Here is a 14025-nt window from a genome sequence, read left to right as displayed (position 1 = left end):
TGGAATATATTGTTTGATATAATAATAGAACAATAATTTACCTTGTTCATAAGGTTATTTATATATCTATATAATATAATTTATTTGGTTATCATACATAGTAAAAATATGATATTATAGTTTTTTTACGATGACATTCTAACTACAACCAAAACACATTCAAGTTTAATATGCTATTCCACTATCTAAGCAATGCACTTCAAAGAACAATGTTTCCTTTCACAAATACACATGCAACACAAATATCATCGTTGATGCATGTCAACGAGTTATGGTACAAATCAACAACATAATCAATAACATTTGTTTCACTAGAAAAATATGACGAAACAACTAATTGTGCTATAAATGTTTGGTTTTATATTCTTCCACACTTTCATATTCCACTTCACTCTTTTCAATGGTAGGTGCGTAACTTCAAATATGCATAACTAGACCTACATGTGCATACTTGCATTCTATTTGGCTAGAGTATAATATCTAATCACTAAATTTAATGAAATCATCTAGGACATAATGATTTTGTCAAAAATGAGATCGACATTGATATTTTAATGCACATAGAGAGAATTTGGTGAAACTTAGATAAATATATAGTATTATCAAAGTTACCTATCGACAATCATCCCTAATAGAAACACATGCTTGATTTTCATGTAAAATTGTAAATTTTTACAAGCCAATGAATCAATATAGTACAAGAAGAAGCAACTTAAGTTGTAAAAGTACTAAATGCCACAAAGGGTACTCACTTGTGTGTAGCCATTTTCTCTTCCTCATCGTAGACAATTTCTTGTGTAGAGGCCGTATTGTGGATTTTCTATCAACAATCTCCCAAACTTGTCCCCTATGGATGAGGTGTTTGGTGGCTTTCCATCCATTGATACTAGTGTCAATGGTAGTGATATCAATGCTTTGGGGCCTCTCTATGACTGCACTTGTCGTATCCCTAGTGTCATGATTATTCTTGACTTTTGTGCTCTTTTCCTTCTCATAGAAAAATAGGCAATAAAAATTAATAATCCTAGGATTGGATAGCTTTATCTACACACATACTTTTTACATTTATGGTCCTTAAGGCATGTGTAACCTCAAATGTACATAGTTGAACATACATATGCACATAGATACATGTATTTGAGCTTGAGCATGATACATTCACCACTTAAAGTTACATGCATAATAAATATGTTGAGCAATTAAAGCAACACTGTCATTTAACTACACATAGGAAAAATTAAATGAATCTAAAATAAACATATAATACTGACATCCTTAACTAATTATGTCATTACCAACACAACATTATATATTCTATGCCAACATGCATTTCAAATTGTGTACACACCAACAATTCTAGCAACTCAATTCTACTTTTTCCTGATAGAAGGAAAAGAAAGTTAATAAGTGAAATTACTAAATGGCGTGGAGAATAGTTACCTGTAAGGTGACCTCTTTATCCTTCTCATACTTTTCTTGTAGATTGGAGAGGAGATTAAACCTTCGCTTTCCCTTTATGATGGAATCATGTTGTTCAAAGGTCTGCTTAGGATTTTTGCTAGAGACCATGAAGTCATTGCTACAAATTGATTTTTTGGTGCCCTTGCATTTATCAATACTGGTGTCGACGATGGTGTAATAAATATTACCATTCCACTTGCCTTCATACCGATTTTTTCCTTTTGTGTTCATTTTCATACCTTTGCGAGGCTGTATGGTATTCATTGGAGTGGAGGAGGGGATTGCTAAAGCATTGGTGACATTGGTATTGGGTTTTGGCTGCTTGCATATGGGATTATAAGGTGTGGTTTCTATCGAATTACATGAGGGGACATCTAGAACGTTTGACATCATGAAGGTGGTCTGCATCTCTTTATTGATGGATTTGTTGCACAATGTGCTGCTGGTGGATTTCTTTTTCTTGCGAAAAGCCTTGAGGGGCAAGGTATCCATGGGATCAATGGAAGGGGTCCCCAAAACATTAGAAATCATGGCTTTGGGCTGTGGTTGTGGCATGTGAGGTTTTTCAAACCTTGGGCTTTGTTGTGTCTGACTGTTAGGTGGTTTACATTGTTCGGTCTCAGTAGCCTTTTGATGTTGGTTTTTGGAAATGTCAAGAAGATTTTTATGGTGGTGGTAGGAAGAAGTTGGTACAGGCAAGCATAGTGAAGGTTGGGATCCATCTCCATTGATGAAGTCATCAATTTGTAGGTTGGATGGCACAGATATTCCTTTTTTCGCATGCAAACGACGCAACCATGATGGTGTGCTGGTGGCAGTATGATTCATAGACATAATTGCATCGAGCATCAACTGACAACATGGCATCTTTATTCCCTCCAACCAAAACACTGGTGAAACTAGATGACTGAGGAGGCCAGGAATGAAGGGAAGCGGACTCTAAAAAAATAAATGAGCAAACATATAAGGGAATATATATAAAAAATAGCCAAATACTTTATAAGATGGGACCTTCTAGAAGATACTACATGCCTTTTTTGCATTGACACATGTCAATTGTTTTGTTTTCATGCAATACACAAAATATAACATAGTACTAGAATAAACAAAAAAAATAACTGGTTAGAATATAATACCTTGAGTGGACCCAGTGTTGAGGGCCTAATAGAAATGTGCTTTCCAAAAAAAACCTATTCACCCACTCTTGGCGTAGGGTCACAAGAGCGAGAGATTGGAAAGGCTTGCTCACCCAATCACCGGTGCACGCTAGCGGTGCAATAGATAAAAGAGGAATAAATCCAATTTATTATCATAGGGATTCCCAAACCTAGGGGCTCCTAGTATAATAATTTCTGGCGCAACTTTTCTCGGAGGGATTGGTGCACATATATCGTGAGGAGAATCCCTAGCCTCCACACAACTAGCAGTATGGTATTAATTGATGTTTCACCTTTCACTTCCACGTGTGGACTTAAACACTAAAATCTATTACATAACATAGACTAATGACCCAAATTAGAATATTTGCAACTGAGTCTAATGGTCTATGCCAAATACATTGTAGCAACCCTTACTAGATATCAAATGCTCAACTAAAAAGTTTTCCTTCTCCAGTTTATATGCCAACATTTCGGCAGAGACAATTAAATTTAACTCATGCCTAGAGTTTCTTATCCCTTCATGAGTTTATCGAAGAAAGTCTCATAAATTGTGATGTTTAACAATCATGCTTATATAGGTATGTTTTTTAAGAGTAGTACACAGGACAAATGAAACACATTAAGGAATTTAACAAAACTGCTTGCCTAGTGGGACAGACACGAAAGAGACGCGTGACACTCATCGATATGGTTCTATAAACATGTTCGCTTTGCATGAACCCCCCTTGCTGTCAATATGTTCATTGAGAACGGAAGATAAATAAATAAATAAATAAATAAATAACAAAAGTTGAGACTGGGCCACACAAGGCTGTTTTCGCAGGTGGGTTTAGAAGGCCACCAGGCCGGACAACTTTGCCTGCAGAAATGGACCTTTGTTATGGGCCGTAACGAAGCCCACATCCTATCCGACAGGCAGAAGCAGAGCACCCCCACCACTCGCCTCCACCGCACGCAAGCAGACGTCCCACCGTCCCCATGGCCACCATGGCTTCCACCGCCACCGCTGCTGCTTCTCTCCGCCTCGCCTTCCCTCTCCTCTCCGCGCCGGCTTCCTCCTCGTCGTACTCCAATACCCTTCGCTTCCCTCTCCGCCGCCGCAGCTCCTGCCGCCCCCTCGCCGTCGCCGCCTTCAAGAAGCTCTCCGAGGCGTCCCCCGTGCCCATCCCTCAGGAGCCCACCCAACCCCTCCTGGTCGACGAAGACGCCCTGCCTCCTAAGGCCGGGGTCTACGGCGTCTACGACGCCGCCGGCGAGCTGCAGTTCGTCGGGATTTCGCGCAACGTGAGGGCCAGCGTCGAGGGCCACCGCCGGAAGGTCCCCGCCAACCTCTGCGCCTCCGTCAAGGTACGGCATGAACTACTAAGCGTGTACATCATTATATTATTATTGCAGTTTCTTCTCCCAATTTACAAACAGTTTAGCCTCGCCTTGGAACTAAACCAGTACTTACCTTTGGGCTAGCTTTGGTATGTAAGTATGAGGGATCGTTAATTTGGGCAAACTGAGACATGCTAATTTGGGTTACTAAGGAAGGCATGGTTTAATTAGTCGTGTGTCCTCGTCCTCTCTGCCTTTTGTTGGCGACCTAAAGAAAAGGAGGGGACAAAATGCACAGTACCTTATCTCCATCCTACTCCGCCAATAATATTCTCATTTAAGTGGCCATTGTGTAAACATCTGTACCTAGTATCGCTCTGTCTGTACTTTGCTTGACGTAGGAGTTAGCATTTCTCATTCGATATGCTCAGCTTCTTCCTTTCTCCCTGAAACAAAACATACTTGCCTTGCATCCATGAGCCTTCTTCTGGTTCACAAAACATGACGTTCAATAACATAGAGTCTGCAAAGTAATTAATATATTGGTACCTGATTTTTAATATAGCGTAGTATTTCTCATTGTAACCTCTGTAATTGATTACCTTCTATTAGGACAGTAGGTATGGCATTACACTGTTCACAGTTCCCTTCTTTATAGCAGGTTTGTGGACATTAAATTCCTCATTGCTGCTATAGGAAGTTAGCAACCGCCATGTTTTAACTGACTATGGGGCCGGCTCATGCGAGATCATGAATCTGGATATGTCTTCATATGATGTTTTCAATGCCAAAGGATCTGGTGAAATAACATAAATCCAGGTCAAAGTTTTAGCTAGTGGTGGTTGTACCCCCCTGTCCCGTTTTAGTCAGTTCTGTGAATTGTTGTTTGTTATACCAGCTTTTTCTGAATATTGCCCTGGTTCTGCTGGGGCCTTAAAGGCTTGGACACACACACCTGCTGCCTTGACTCCTCCTCTTTTGCACAAACTAAATCTGTCAAAAAGGAAAAAAAAAGAAAGAAAATAGTTTCTACCTTTTCCCCATGTTGATTAGTTAGTACTTGAAGCATTTTATGGTACTTGCAGGTCGCAGTATCAGATGAGGAGGCACCAGATCGATCTGCCCTTAACAATGCCTGGAAATCATGGATGGAAGAACACATAGCGGCCACGGGCAAGGCGCCACCAGGGAACGTTGCAGGAAACCACACCTGGGTTGGTGCCCCCCAGCGGCCCCCGGACCTGCGTCTGACGCCTGGACGCCACGTCCAGCTGACGGTTCCGCTGGAGCAGCTGATAGACCGGCTGGTGAAGGAGAACAGGGTGGTGGCCTTCATCAAAGGATCAAGGAGCGCTCCCCAGTGCGGGTTCTCGCAGAGGGTGGTGGGTATCCTGGAAGCGCACGCCGCGGATTTCGTGACCGTGGATGTGCTCGACGAGGAGCACAACCACGGGCTGAGAGAAACCCTCAAGGCTTACAGCAGCTGGCCGACGTTCCCTCAGGTCTTCGTCGGAGGGGAGCTCGTGGGAGGCTGCGATATCATTTCGTCCATGGCTGAGAGAGGGGAGCTTGCCGCCCTATTGATTCAGAAATGAAGACTTGATTTAGTACAGCGACTTGGAATAAATGTTTGCTTCCATGGGTGACTGATCCGTTGCTTGCACACGTAGCATGCCATCCAAGTTGGTATCTGTGGCTTTCGGCAAGGAAAGAAAGAAACCGTTGCTCTGCGTCTGGACAGTCCGGTATCGATTTAATTATATATATATATATATATATATATATATATATATATTTATATACTTATTAGAATAAAATTAAAACATGTGCATGCAAATGTCAGCAGTGTACGATGGACGTGGTACGTCCCAAATTGAAAAGCAAAGCATGTGGTGTGGTGTGGGTGGTTGAATTGGATGGTTGGTTTGCCTGCTGGTGCTGTTTATAAGTAGAAGTAGCCGGCCGCAAGAGACGCCGCGCCTGGAGACGGCACGCGCACACACACACACACACACACACATATTTTGAGAACGGAGAGGGAGCGAGCCTCTTACGTTACGCCTTCCGTTCACGTCCTAGCAAATCAAACCAATTCCATCTCTCTCTTTCTCTCTCTCTCCCCGATCCATCTTGTCCAACTCCTCGATCGGCCGTTCATATGTTTATGCGTTAGCAAACCAATTCCCATTCCATTACTCCGGCGGCGGCCGCACCACCGCCAAAAACCAATGCAGATGACGGCGGATCAGGAATCGGCGGCCAAGGCGACGGAGGACGACACGATGAGCGGCCGGCGGCGGGTGGACGACGACCACGACCACGACGTCGTCTTCGACGCCGGGAAACCGCCGCCGTTCCGCATCGGCGACGTGCGGGCGGCGGTGCCGGAGCACTGCTGGCGCAAGAACCCCTGGCGGTCGCTGTGGTACGTGGCGCGGGACGTGGCGGTGGTGGCGGCGCTGGGCGCGGCGGCGGCGGGCATGGACAGTTGGGCGGTGTGGCCGCTGTACTGGGCGGCGCAGGGGACCATGTTCTGGGCGCTCTTCGTGCTGGGACACGACTGGTACGTACGTCGATCTCTCTTCCTCCTTTTGTTTTGTTTTCTTTTCTTTCGGTTACGTATACAACGACGACGAAATGACGACGACGACCATGTTGCATGATGTTGATGCACGCAGTGGCCATGGCAGCTTCTCGGACAGCGCGACGCTCAACAGCGTCGTGGGCCATCTCCTTCACTCCTTCATCCTCGTCCCTTACCATGGATGGTAAATACAATATCAACCTTGCATTTGCATTGATGAACTGACTGGGATATATAATATGAATAATCATGCATGCTGCAGGAGGATCAGCCACAGAACACACCATCAGAACCACGGCCACATCCACAGGGACGAGTCATGGCACCCGGTCAGACACTCAAATCTACCTATCTATCTCTATACTATAGTGTACTACATCTGAAATAGGATTCAATCTGATCGAGCTGAGCTTTCTTGTTGTTGGCATGCATGCATGCCAGATCACGGAGAAGCTGTACCGGCAACTAGAGCCACGCACCAAGAAGCTGAGATTCACGGTGCCCTTCCCGCTGCTCGCATTCCCCGTCTACCTCGTACGTCTCCATCGATATATAGATAGATCTCATGTCCTCTATATCTATATATGATCATCGATCTGAATACATTTTAATTGGATGCGGCTGCAGTTGTACAGGAGCCCCGGCAAGTCGGGCTCCCACTTCCTTCCCAGCAGCGACCTGTTCAGCCCCAAGGAGAAGAGCGACGTCATGGTGTCAACCACCTGCTGGTGCATCATGCTCGCCTCCCTCCTCGCCATGGCGTGCGCGTTCGGCCCACTCCAGGTGCTCAAGATGTACGGCATCCCATACCTGGTAAGGGGAAGCTAGCCAAGCAAAAAAGCAACCAGAGAGATCTAGCTGCATTGCATTGAACTGACTCTGACCATGTATATGCAGGTGTTCGTGATGTGGCTTGACCTGGTGACGTACCTGCACCACCATGGGCACCATCAGCTTCCTCTCCCCTGGTACCGCGGCCAGGAGTGGAGCTACCTGCGCGGCGGCCTCACCACGGTGGACAGGGACTACGGCTGGATCAACAACGTCCACCACGACATCGGCACCCACGTCATTCATCACCTCTTCCCGCAGATCCCGCACTACCATCTCGTCGAAGCTGTAAGAAGCTGCTGCTAGCTCCTACTGCCTAATTTGTAACAGTTCGTATGACGATCCATCTATCTGTGAAAAAAACAAACAAAACAGACCAAGGCAGCCAAGCCGGTGCTGGGGCGATACTACCGGGAGCCGCACAAGTCAGGGCCGCTTCCACTTCACCTCCTCGTCGTGCTCCTCAGGAGCCTCAGAGTCGACCACTTCGTCAGCGACCACGGGGATGTCGTCTACTACCAAACCGACCATGACTTGAACACTAGCAGTGCTCATCGCTGGGCCAACCAAAACCACCATAAGCAAAAATAATGGTTTCTCAAACACAGAGACGGCCTGATGGTTGCTGTTGTTATTGCTCCAAGGACTCACAGTACAATATATAGGCATGCGTATGAGAAAGCCAAATAATTAAAGAGAAGGGAGGGATCCTCTAGCTGAAGCAATCAATTAATTACAGTATCCCACTAGATCGAGTTTGCTAAGCATTACTCCTACTATATACAATATGTACTGTTGCTTGTATTAATTAGCTAGATGTTGTGTTGGAGCCTTGGATGATGAAACTAAAGGATGAGCCACTGAAATTTGTACCATTTGTTCGGAACTTCATTTATATGGCTACTGATGATATATCACATCTACACAGTTTTAGGATGATCACATCTAGAGTAAAATGCATAATCAATCTCGAACTTGGCATGTTGTGTCGTTTGGGTCTCGAACTCTCGAAACCACAAAATAGGCAATGTAACTTGGCTTGCCTATATATATATATATATATATATATATATATATCCAAAATCGGATTTGCTTAAACCGGATGTCGACATTGTGTGCAAAGTTAAAGTCACTTGTGTCCTCGAACTTGACGTGTTGTGTCAGTGTGTCACATGGTCCCGAACTTTAATTAATACGCTCCAGCGTGGCACGTCACATTGTCATTCGGTTTAAAAACCCCGGTTCTGGATGTGCCGACCAAGTTACAACACCTGTTTTACTGGTTTAGAGAGTTCGAGGACCTAAATAACATAACATGTCAAGTTTAAGGACCACTAATGCATTTACTCTTATCTATGCCTTTTATGTATATATATATATATATATATATATATATATATATATATATATTTATATATATATATTGCAATGCAGAAGCATTTCGATCGAGCAAATTGCTTTGCTGGCTATTCTCGAATGCAATCCTCATTGTTCCACTGCACATACGTCACTGTCCAGGTTTGTAGATGCATTGGAATCAGAACTTATATGTAACTATAGTTCCAACACCAAGCCATGATTGAATATTGATGCTTGTACATGCATAACCACTAACATTCATAAAAAGTACAATACTAGCTTAAACAAAAAACTTAGGCTACAACCCCAACTCTTCAATGTGAGTGCCTAAAAACATGTGCCAAATGTGCTTGAATAATGTGAAGAAGGTGCCAAAACGGCAAAATCCACACATACCCATCTTTCGAACGTTTTGAGACCTTAACATGGGACCAACGAAGGTTTTGACAGAATTTCTAGTTAGGACCTCTAGGGTTGGAGTTAGATATACTCATTAGAATTTTCGGCAACAATCAAAATTTCTGTTGTTTGTCATTACTTCACATGTAAACTATGCATAATCTATTTCGACTTCTAGGTGTTAGAATTTCTAATGTGATCAAATTTTTTTATGCTAGCCTATTAAGCACAATAACAACTAGTTGAGGAGGGTCAGGGTACTTACACCCTCACATTCCCTTTCTTCTTATTTGCTCACCAATCTAACTCGAAACAACATCACTCATTTCACTTTCCTCTCCATATCTGCTCACTTTGAACTAGGATTTGAGTTTGGTAGTTTAAAATTTGGATTGTGTCGGCGTTTCGGACCCGCGAGGACCGTCAACCGACCAGTAAATTTGTTGCTGCGTGTCCCTGCCCAGATGGATTGATGCAAGATGGAACACAAGAGGGAAATGTAGCTTATGTTATCTCGCACCGGGGTGCTTGTAGTAGGGGTTACAAGCGTCGCGCGAGGGAGCGAGGGCGAGAGCGACCAACGTTGTCAGTGTTGCCGCATCTGCCCATGGCGTCCAACGTGTGTCCACGACGTGCCTTAGGAAGGCCCTGGACATCCCCTTTTATAGATACAAGGAGATGCCCAGCTGTACAAGGGAGTGTAGCTATGTGCTATCGTGGCTGGCGGAGAAGCGCCTTGAGCCTTGTAGACGAGCTAACGCTGCCGTCAGAGAAGTGCCTTGAGCCTTGTAGAAGCACAGCTGTCGGCGCGACATGGATTGTGCTGACGTTGTCTTGCTTCCGTAGGGGGTTGAGAGTGATCCGACGTCATGGGCGCACGCGAGGAACCATCATTACCTATTACCGGAGTAACCTTAGATGGGACACTGGTCTTGTTCCTTCGTAGCCTGGGGCAGCTAGCTAGGAGTAGGGTAATGATGTATCCCTTGTAGCGCAGTCGGTCCGAGGCCCAGTTCGGGCGAGGCGGAGACTTCTCCTGAGGCCGAGGCTGGGCTCGGGCGAGGTTGTGATTCCTCCCGAGGCCGAGGCTGAGGCCGAGGCCTGGGGTCGGGCGAGGCGGAGATCTTCTCCCGAGGCCGAGGCTTAGGCCGAGGCCTGAGGTCGGGCGAGGCGGAGCTCCCTGTTACGCCGGAGGCCAAACTCGTGGGAGATCGTGACTCCGTTTTATCCTGGTGGTTGGCACGGTAGCCGGAGTGGGGCGAACAGCGCTGTTTTCCTGTTAGATCGGTCAGTAAAGGGGCGAAGTGAATGTGGTCACTTCGACCTTACCGACTGAGGCACGCGTGTCAGGATAAGGTGTCAGGAGATCCCCGCATTAAATGTGCATGCGATACGGTCGGCTGGTAAGGCAATTTGGCCAAGGTCGCTGCACGACAAAGTCTGCCCAAGCTGGGCTTCGGGCGAGCCGAGGGTGCGTCTGCTGGCTGAGGGTACCCTCAGGCGAGGCGTGAATCCGTCCGGGACTACTGTTCCCGCCCGAGGCTGAGCTCGGATGAGGTCGCATCCCTCGGCAGACGTGGCCCTGACTTGAACCGCGCTTTATCAGCCGTGTATGGTTTGTTCTGAAGATGTTTTCCAGACGGATTAAGGAGCATTGGGGGTACCCCTAATTACGGTACCCGACAGTAGCCCCCGAGCCTCAAAGGGAGTGCGGGCACTCGCTTGGAGGTTCTGCCGGATTTTTGCAAGGGGACCAACCCTTCTCAGTTATATTCTGTTCCGGTGGGTGCGCGCGAGCGCACCCGCCGGGTATAGCTCCCGAGGCCTCGGAGGAGTGGTTTTGACTCCTCTGAGGTCTTAATTCTTTTTGCGATGCCTCGGATGGCCTTGTCGTTCCCTCATGCGGCCTGGCCGTAGCCCGGGTGCACGGTCAGGCTTCGAGTTTTCACGTTGGTTTGTTGACGTGGTCAACGGTTCGACCGTAGCCTGGTGTGAGAGCAGCCCCCGAGCCTCTGCACGGAGCGAGAGGACGATCAAGGACCGTCTCGACTTTTATTGTATGCCCCTTCGTCGCCTTTCCGCAAGGAGGAAGGGGGGAAAGCGCCATGTTACCCTCGGAGGGCACCGAACATGGTGTTTCCAGTGAGTTGCTAGCGGGTGATCCGAGTGGACGCCCGAGCCCCATTCGATAAGGGTCGGCTAGTGGCCCAGAGGCGCGCTCCAAAAGTACCTGCAGGTGATTTGCCGGACCCGGACCCATTCGATAGGGTCCGAGGGCTCGATGCCTCCCTCCGATGGGATTCCGTTACAAAATCGTTCCCGCTGGTCTCGGAAATGTCCTAGGGTACCTCGGGAGCGTAGCCCAAGCCTCGGCCATGTAACGGACGTACCCAGGGTCATCCCTGACTCTGTGTGCTCTGGGGCGGCTATTGAACCCTTCTGAGGGGCCAGCCTACGAACCCCTGATCAGTAAAGGGCACGGAGCCCGAGTGCTCTAGGGCGGTTGCCGAACCCCGGAGGGCGCAACCTTCGAACCCCTGATCAGTAGGAGGGCTCGGGGCCCGTTTCCTTCGCTGGGAAGGGTCCTTTTTTGAAATACCCCCTTTCCCGGTCCCTGTGGCAAGAGAGAGAGAGAGGGAAAGAAAAAGGACATGAATTTAAATAAGGTGGCGCACCTTTTTTGACGCGGCCATCATGACGGAGATGAAACGGCACCCGCTTCGCCTGCCGGAGGTGTCGCTTGCCCTGCCAAGGAGTTAATGCGACAGGACGGGCGATTCGGGGGGCGTCTGTTGCGCGTGCGTGAGCCGTCCGAGGTGGGGCCTACCTTCGCTTGGGCCGGCGACCCGCTTCTTCCTCCAGCATTCGGGGGAGAAGGGCATCCTCCAGCTCTGCAGAGGAGGCGTCCTCCAGCCATGCGGGGGAAGGTGAACTGCTGCTGCCTGGCCAGGGTGCAGCTGTCCGTCCTCCATCTGGGTGACGGTCGTGTCGTGCGCAGGCGGCTGCTGTCGTCGGTGCTGAAGCGGCGGCCGCCGCTGGTGAGGCTTCCCACCGCAACGGTGGTTGCTTCCGCCGACGAGACCGTCAGTGCCACCTGCGCTCGGGCCTTTGGCTCTTTGGCTTTGATGGCTGGTTCTCGTCCCCCGTGAGGGGACGTGAATGAGGGCCTTCCAGCAGTAGCGTTTGCCCTGAGGCCATCGCTGTTGTTGTCTAGCCGTCCGAGGCGGAGGTCGTTGTCGCACTGCTGGTGTAGTGGTCGCCGGCGAGCCACCTGGAGTTTGTTATCCCGCAGGCCTCCTAGTGTGGAGGTTGTTCATTCCTGCGGGAATGGACCCGGAGTCCCGTTTGTAATGGTACCCTCTTGGGAGCGAGATGTAATAGCTTTAAGTACTAAGACATCTGCCGTAGGTCGGGACAGCCGCCGAGGGTGCTGCCGACGTCTGAGTCTAGGTACCATTGTTACCCCAAGTACGTGTGTTTGTTCTTCGTGGCTGCTGAGGCCTGAACATTTGGGTAAAAAGCCATGTTTCTTTCCTCTTGTTTCGAGCATTAGGACTTGTTTGTCGGTAGCAGAATCACTTATCTGAGCGTGAGCTACCTTTCGTGGAAGGTGACGAGTCAGGTATCCGTATCCCGAAGGCATAGGAGTCCCTTGGCTCGGTCGGCCTTGCCGCTCAAGATCTCTCTTGCTCGTCATTAGGATTCCGCTATCGACGCAGTCGAAAGGCACGAAAGTCGTTTTGGCGAAAAACTTTTCCGAGGAAATTTTTGGCGCAGAGGGGCTTCCCCCTTTCTAGACTCGAGGCGACCGTTCGAGTCGGGACCCTTGCGGATGGTCTGGTCGTGGTCGTCGGGTCTGCCCGGTCTGCCCGAGACATGGCCTCACAGCAGCGCGCCCGGGCCGAGGGTATGTTTTGCCTGCTCTATGACTTTGTTTTTGTCTCCATCCTTCTCCTTGCGTCTGAAGAAAGTTGTCCTGTCGTCTGCAGGGTTCGAGACAGCCCTTGACGAGACTGTCAAGAACTGCAAGGCGCTTGCCGAGGCGGCTGAGCAGAAGGAGGCCGAGCGTGTGGCCATGTCCGAGGCCATCTCGGCTTTCTGCCAGGCCTTTAGCCTCGACGGCGTCCCCTCGGGTAGCTCCCCCCAGAGTCATCTACAGGCCTTGGGCGGCCATGTGCGCAACAGATTCCGCGGGGTGCTGCACCACGCCGTTAGGCGGGCCTTCGTCGTGCTCGCTTCCCACTATGACGTGGATCTGGAGCGGGTTAGCGAGGGGTACTGCTTACCCGACGATGAGGAGGCTGCCTTAGCCGAGGTCCAGAGGCTTGACGCGGCTATCGAGGGTCCAAGTGCGGCGCTGGCTTCCTCCTTCGAGGTGGAGCTCCTTCCGCCCGTGTCGCCGCCTGGGGCCGTGCCAGATCTTACCGAAGGTGGAAACGACGCCGAGGGTGCCGCTCCTCCCGAGCCGATGTCTGAGCTTGCAAGAACAGTTTGCTTGAAGTATGCGTATGTTTTTTGCGGCCGCCGAGGCCTAGACATTTTAATCGTTGGATTATAAAGCTGCGTTTTCTTTCCTCTCGTTTCGTGTGTTAGGACTTGTTCGGTAGCAGAATCCCTTGTCCGAGCGTGAGTCACTTTCGCGGAAGGTGATGAGTGAGGTATCCGTATCCCGGAGGCGTAGGAGTCCCTCGGCTCGGTCAGCCTTGCCGCTTACATGGTCCCTCGTCGTTTTTAGGATTCTGTTATCGACGCAGTCGAAACGGCACGAAGGTCGTTCTGGCAGAAAAGTTTCCGAGCGTTAGGACTTGTTCGGTAGCAGAATCGCTTATCCGAGCGTGAGCTACTTTTCGCGGAAGGTGACGAGTGAGGTATCCGTATCCCAGAGGCGTAGGAGTCCCTCGGCTCGGTCGA

General features: G+C 48.7%; 3 protein-coding genes across 3 annotated transcripts in view; 2 read left to right on the top strand and 1 right to left on the bottom strand.

Annotated features, from left to right (window-relative positions):
- The window catches only part of LOC103651651 (uncharacterized), a 31106-nt gene extending 28262 nt beyond the window's left edge, over nucleotides 1-2844 (bottom strand). The window contains exons 1-3 of the mRNA XM_008677336.3: nucleotides 2598-2844; nucleotides 1441-2400; nucleotides 753-987 (exon numbers count right to left, since the gene is read on the bottom strand). Of these exons, the coding sequence (XP_008675558.1) occupies nucleotides 753-987; nucleotides 1441-2328 (1123 nt within the window). The 5' untranslated portion in view covers nucleotides 2329-2400; nucleotides 2598-2844. The remainder of the gene's footprint in view (nucleotides 1-752; nucleotides 988-1440; nucleotides 2401-2597) is intronic.
- A 697-nt stretch (nucleotides 2845-3541) lies between these two features.
- On the top strand, nucleotides 3542-5851 carry LOC100193989 (grx_S16-glutaredoxin subgroup II). Its single transcript, NM_001139054.1, has 2 exons — nucleotides 3542-3968; nucleotides 5027-5851. Exons 1-2 carry the CDS (start codon nucleotides 3600-3602, stop codon nucleotides 5534-5536), a joined length of 879 nt encoding a protein of 292 aa, NP_001132526.1. The 5' UTR covers nucleotides 3542-3599; the 3' UTR covers nucleotides 5537-5851.
- A 175-nt stretch (nucleotides 5852-6026) lies between these two features.
- Nucleotides 6027-8231, top strand: LOC100283566 (omega-3 fatty acid desaturase). The gene is made up of 7 exons (NM_001156466.2): nucleotides 6027-6504; nucleotides 6620-6709; nucleotides 6788-6854; nucleotides 6967-7059; nucleotides 7153-7338; nucleotides 7423-7644; nucleotides 7732-8231. Exons 1-7 carry the CDS (start codon nucleotides 6170-6172, stop codon nucleotides 7945-7947), a joined length of 1209 nt encoding a protein of 402 aa, NP_001149938.2. The 5' UTR covers nucleotides 6027-6169; the 3' UTR covers nucleotides 7948-8231.
- The last annotated feature ends 5794 nt before the right edge of the window (nucleotides 8232-14025 follow it).

The sequence above is a fragment of the Zea mays genome, chromosome 3 (assembly GCF_902167145.1).
Source record: "Zea mays cultivar B73 chromosome 3, Zm-B73-REFERENCE-NAM-5.0, whole genome shotgun sequence".
Lineage (NCBI taxonomy): Eukaryota > Viridiplantae > Streptophyta > Magnoliopsida > Poales > Poaceae > Zea > Zea mays.
Note: the sequence above shows the minus strand (reverse complement) of the source record. Positions and strands in the feature narration are given on the sequence as shown.

Excerpts from the sequence above, each read along its gene's own strand:
- LOC100283566 (NM_001156466.2), top strand. The coding sequence starts at position 6,170 with ATGCAGATGACGGCGGATCAGGAATCGGCGGCCAAGGCGACGGAGGAC. Across the intron at positions 6,505-6,619 it reads TTCGTGCTGGGACACGACTG|TGGCCATGGCAGCTTCTCGG; the intron begins GTACGTACGTCG and ends TGATGCACGCAG. Across the intron at positions 7,339-7,422 it reads TGTACGGCATCCCATACCTG|GTGTTCGTGATGTGGCTTGA; the intron begins GTAAGGGGAAGC and ends ATGTATATGCAG.
- LOC100193989 (NM_001139054.1), top strand. The coding sequence starts at position 3,600 with ATGGCCACCATGGCTTCCACCGCCACCGCTGCTGCTTCTCTCCGCCTC. Across the intron at positions 3,969-5,026 it reads ACCTCTGCGCCTCCGTCAAG|GTCGCAGTATCAGATGAGGA; the intron begins GTACGGCATGAA and ends TGGTACTTGCAG.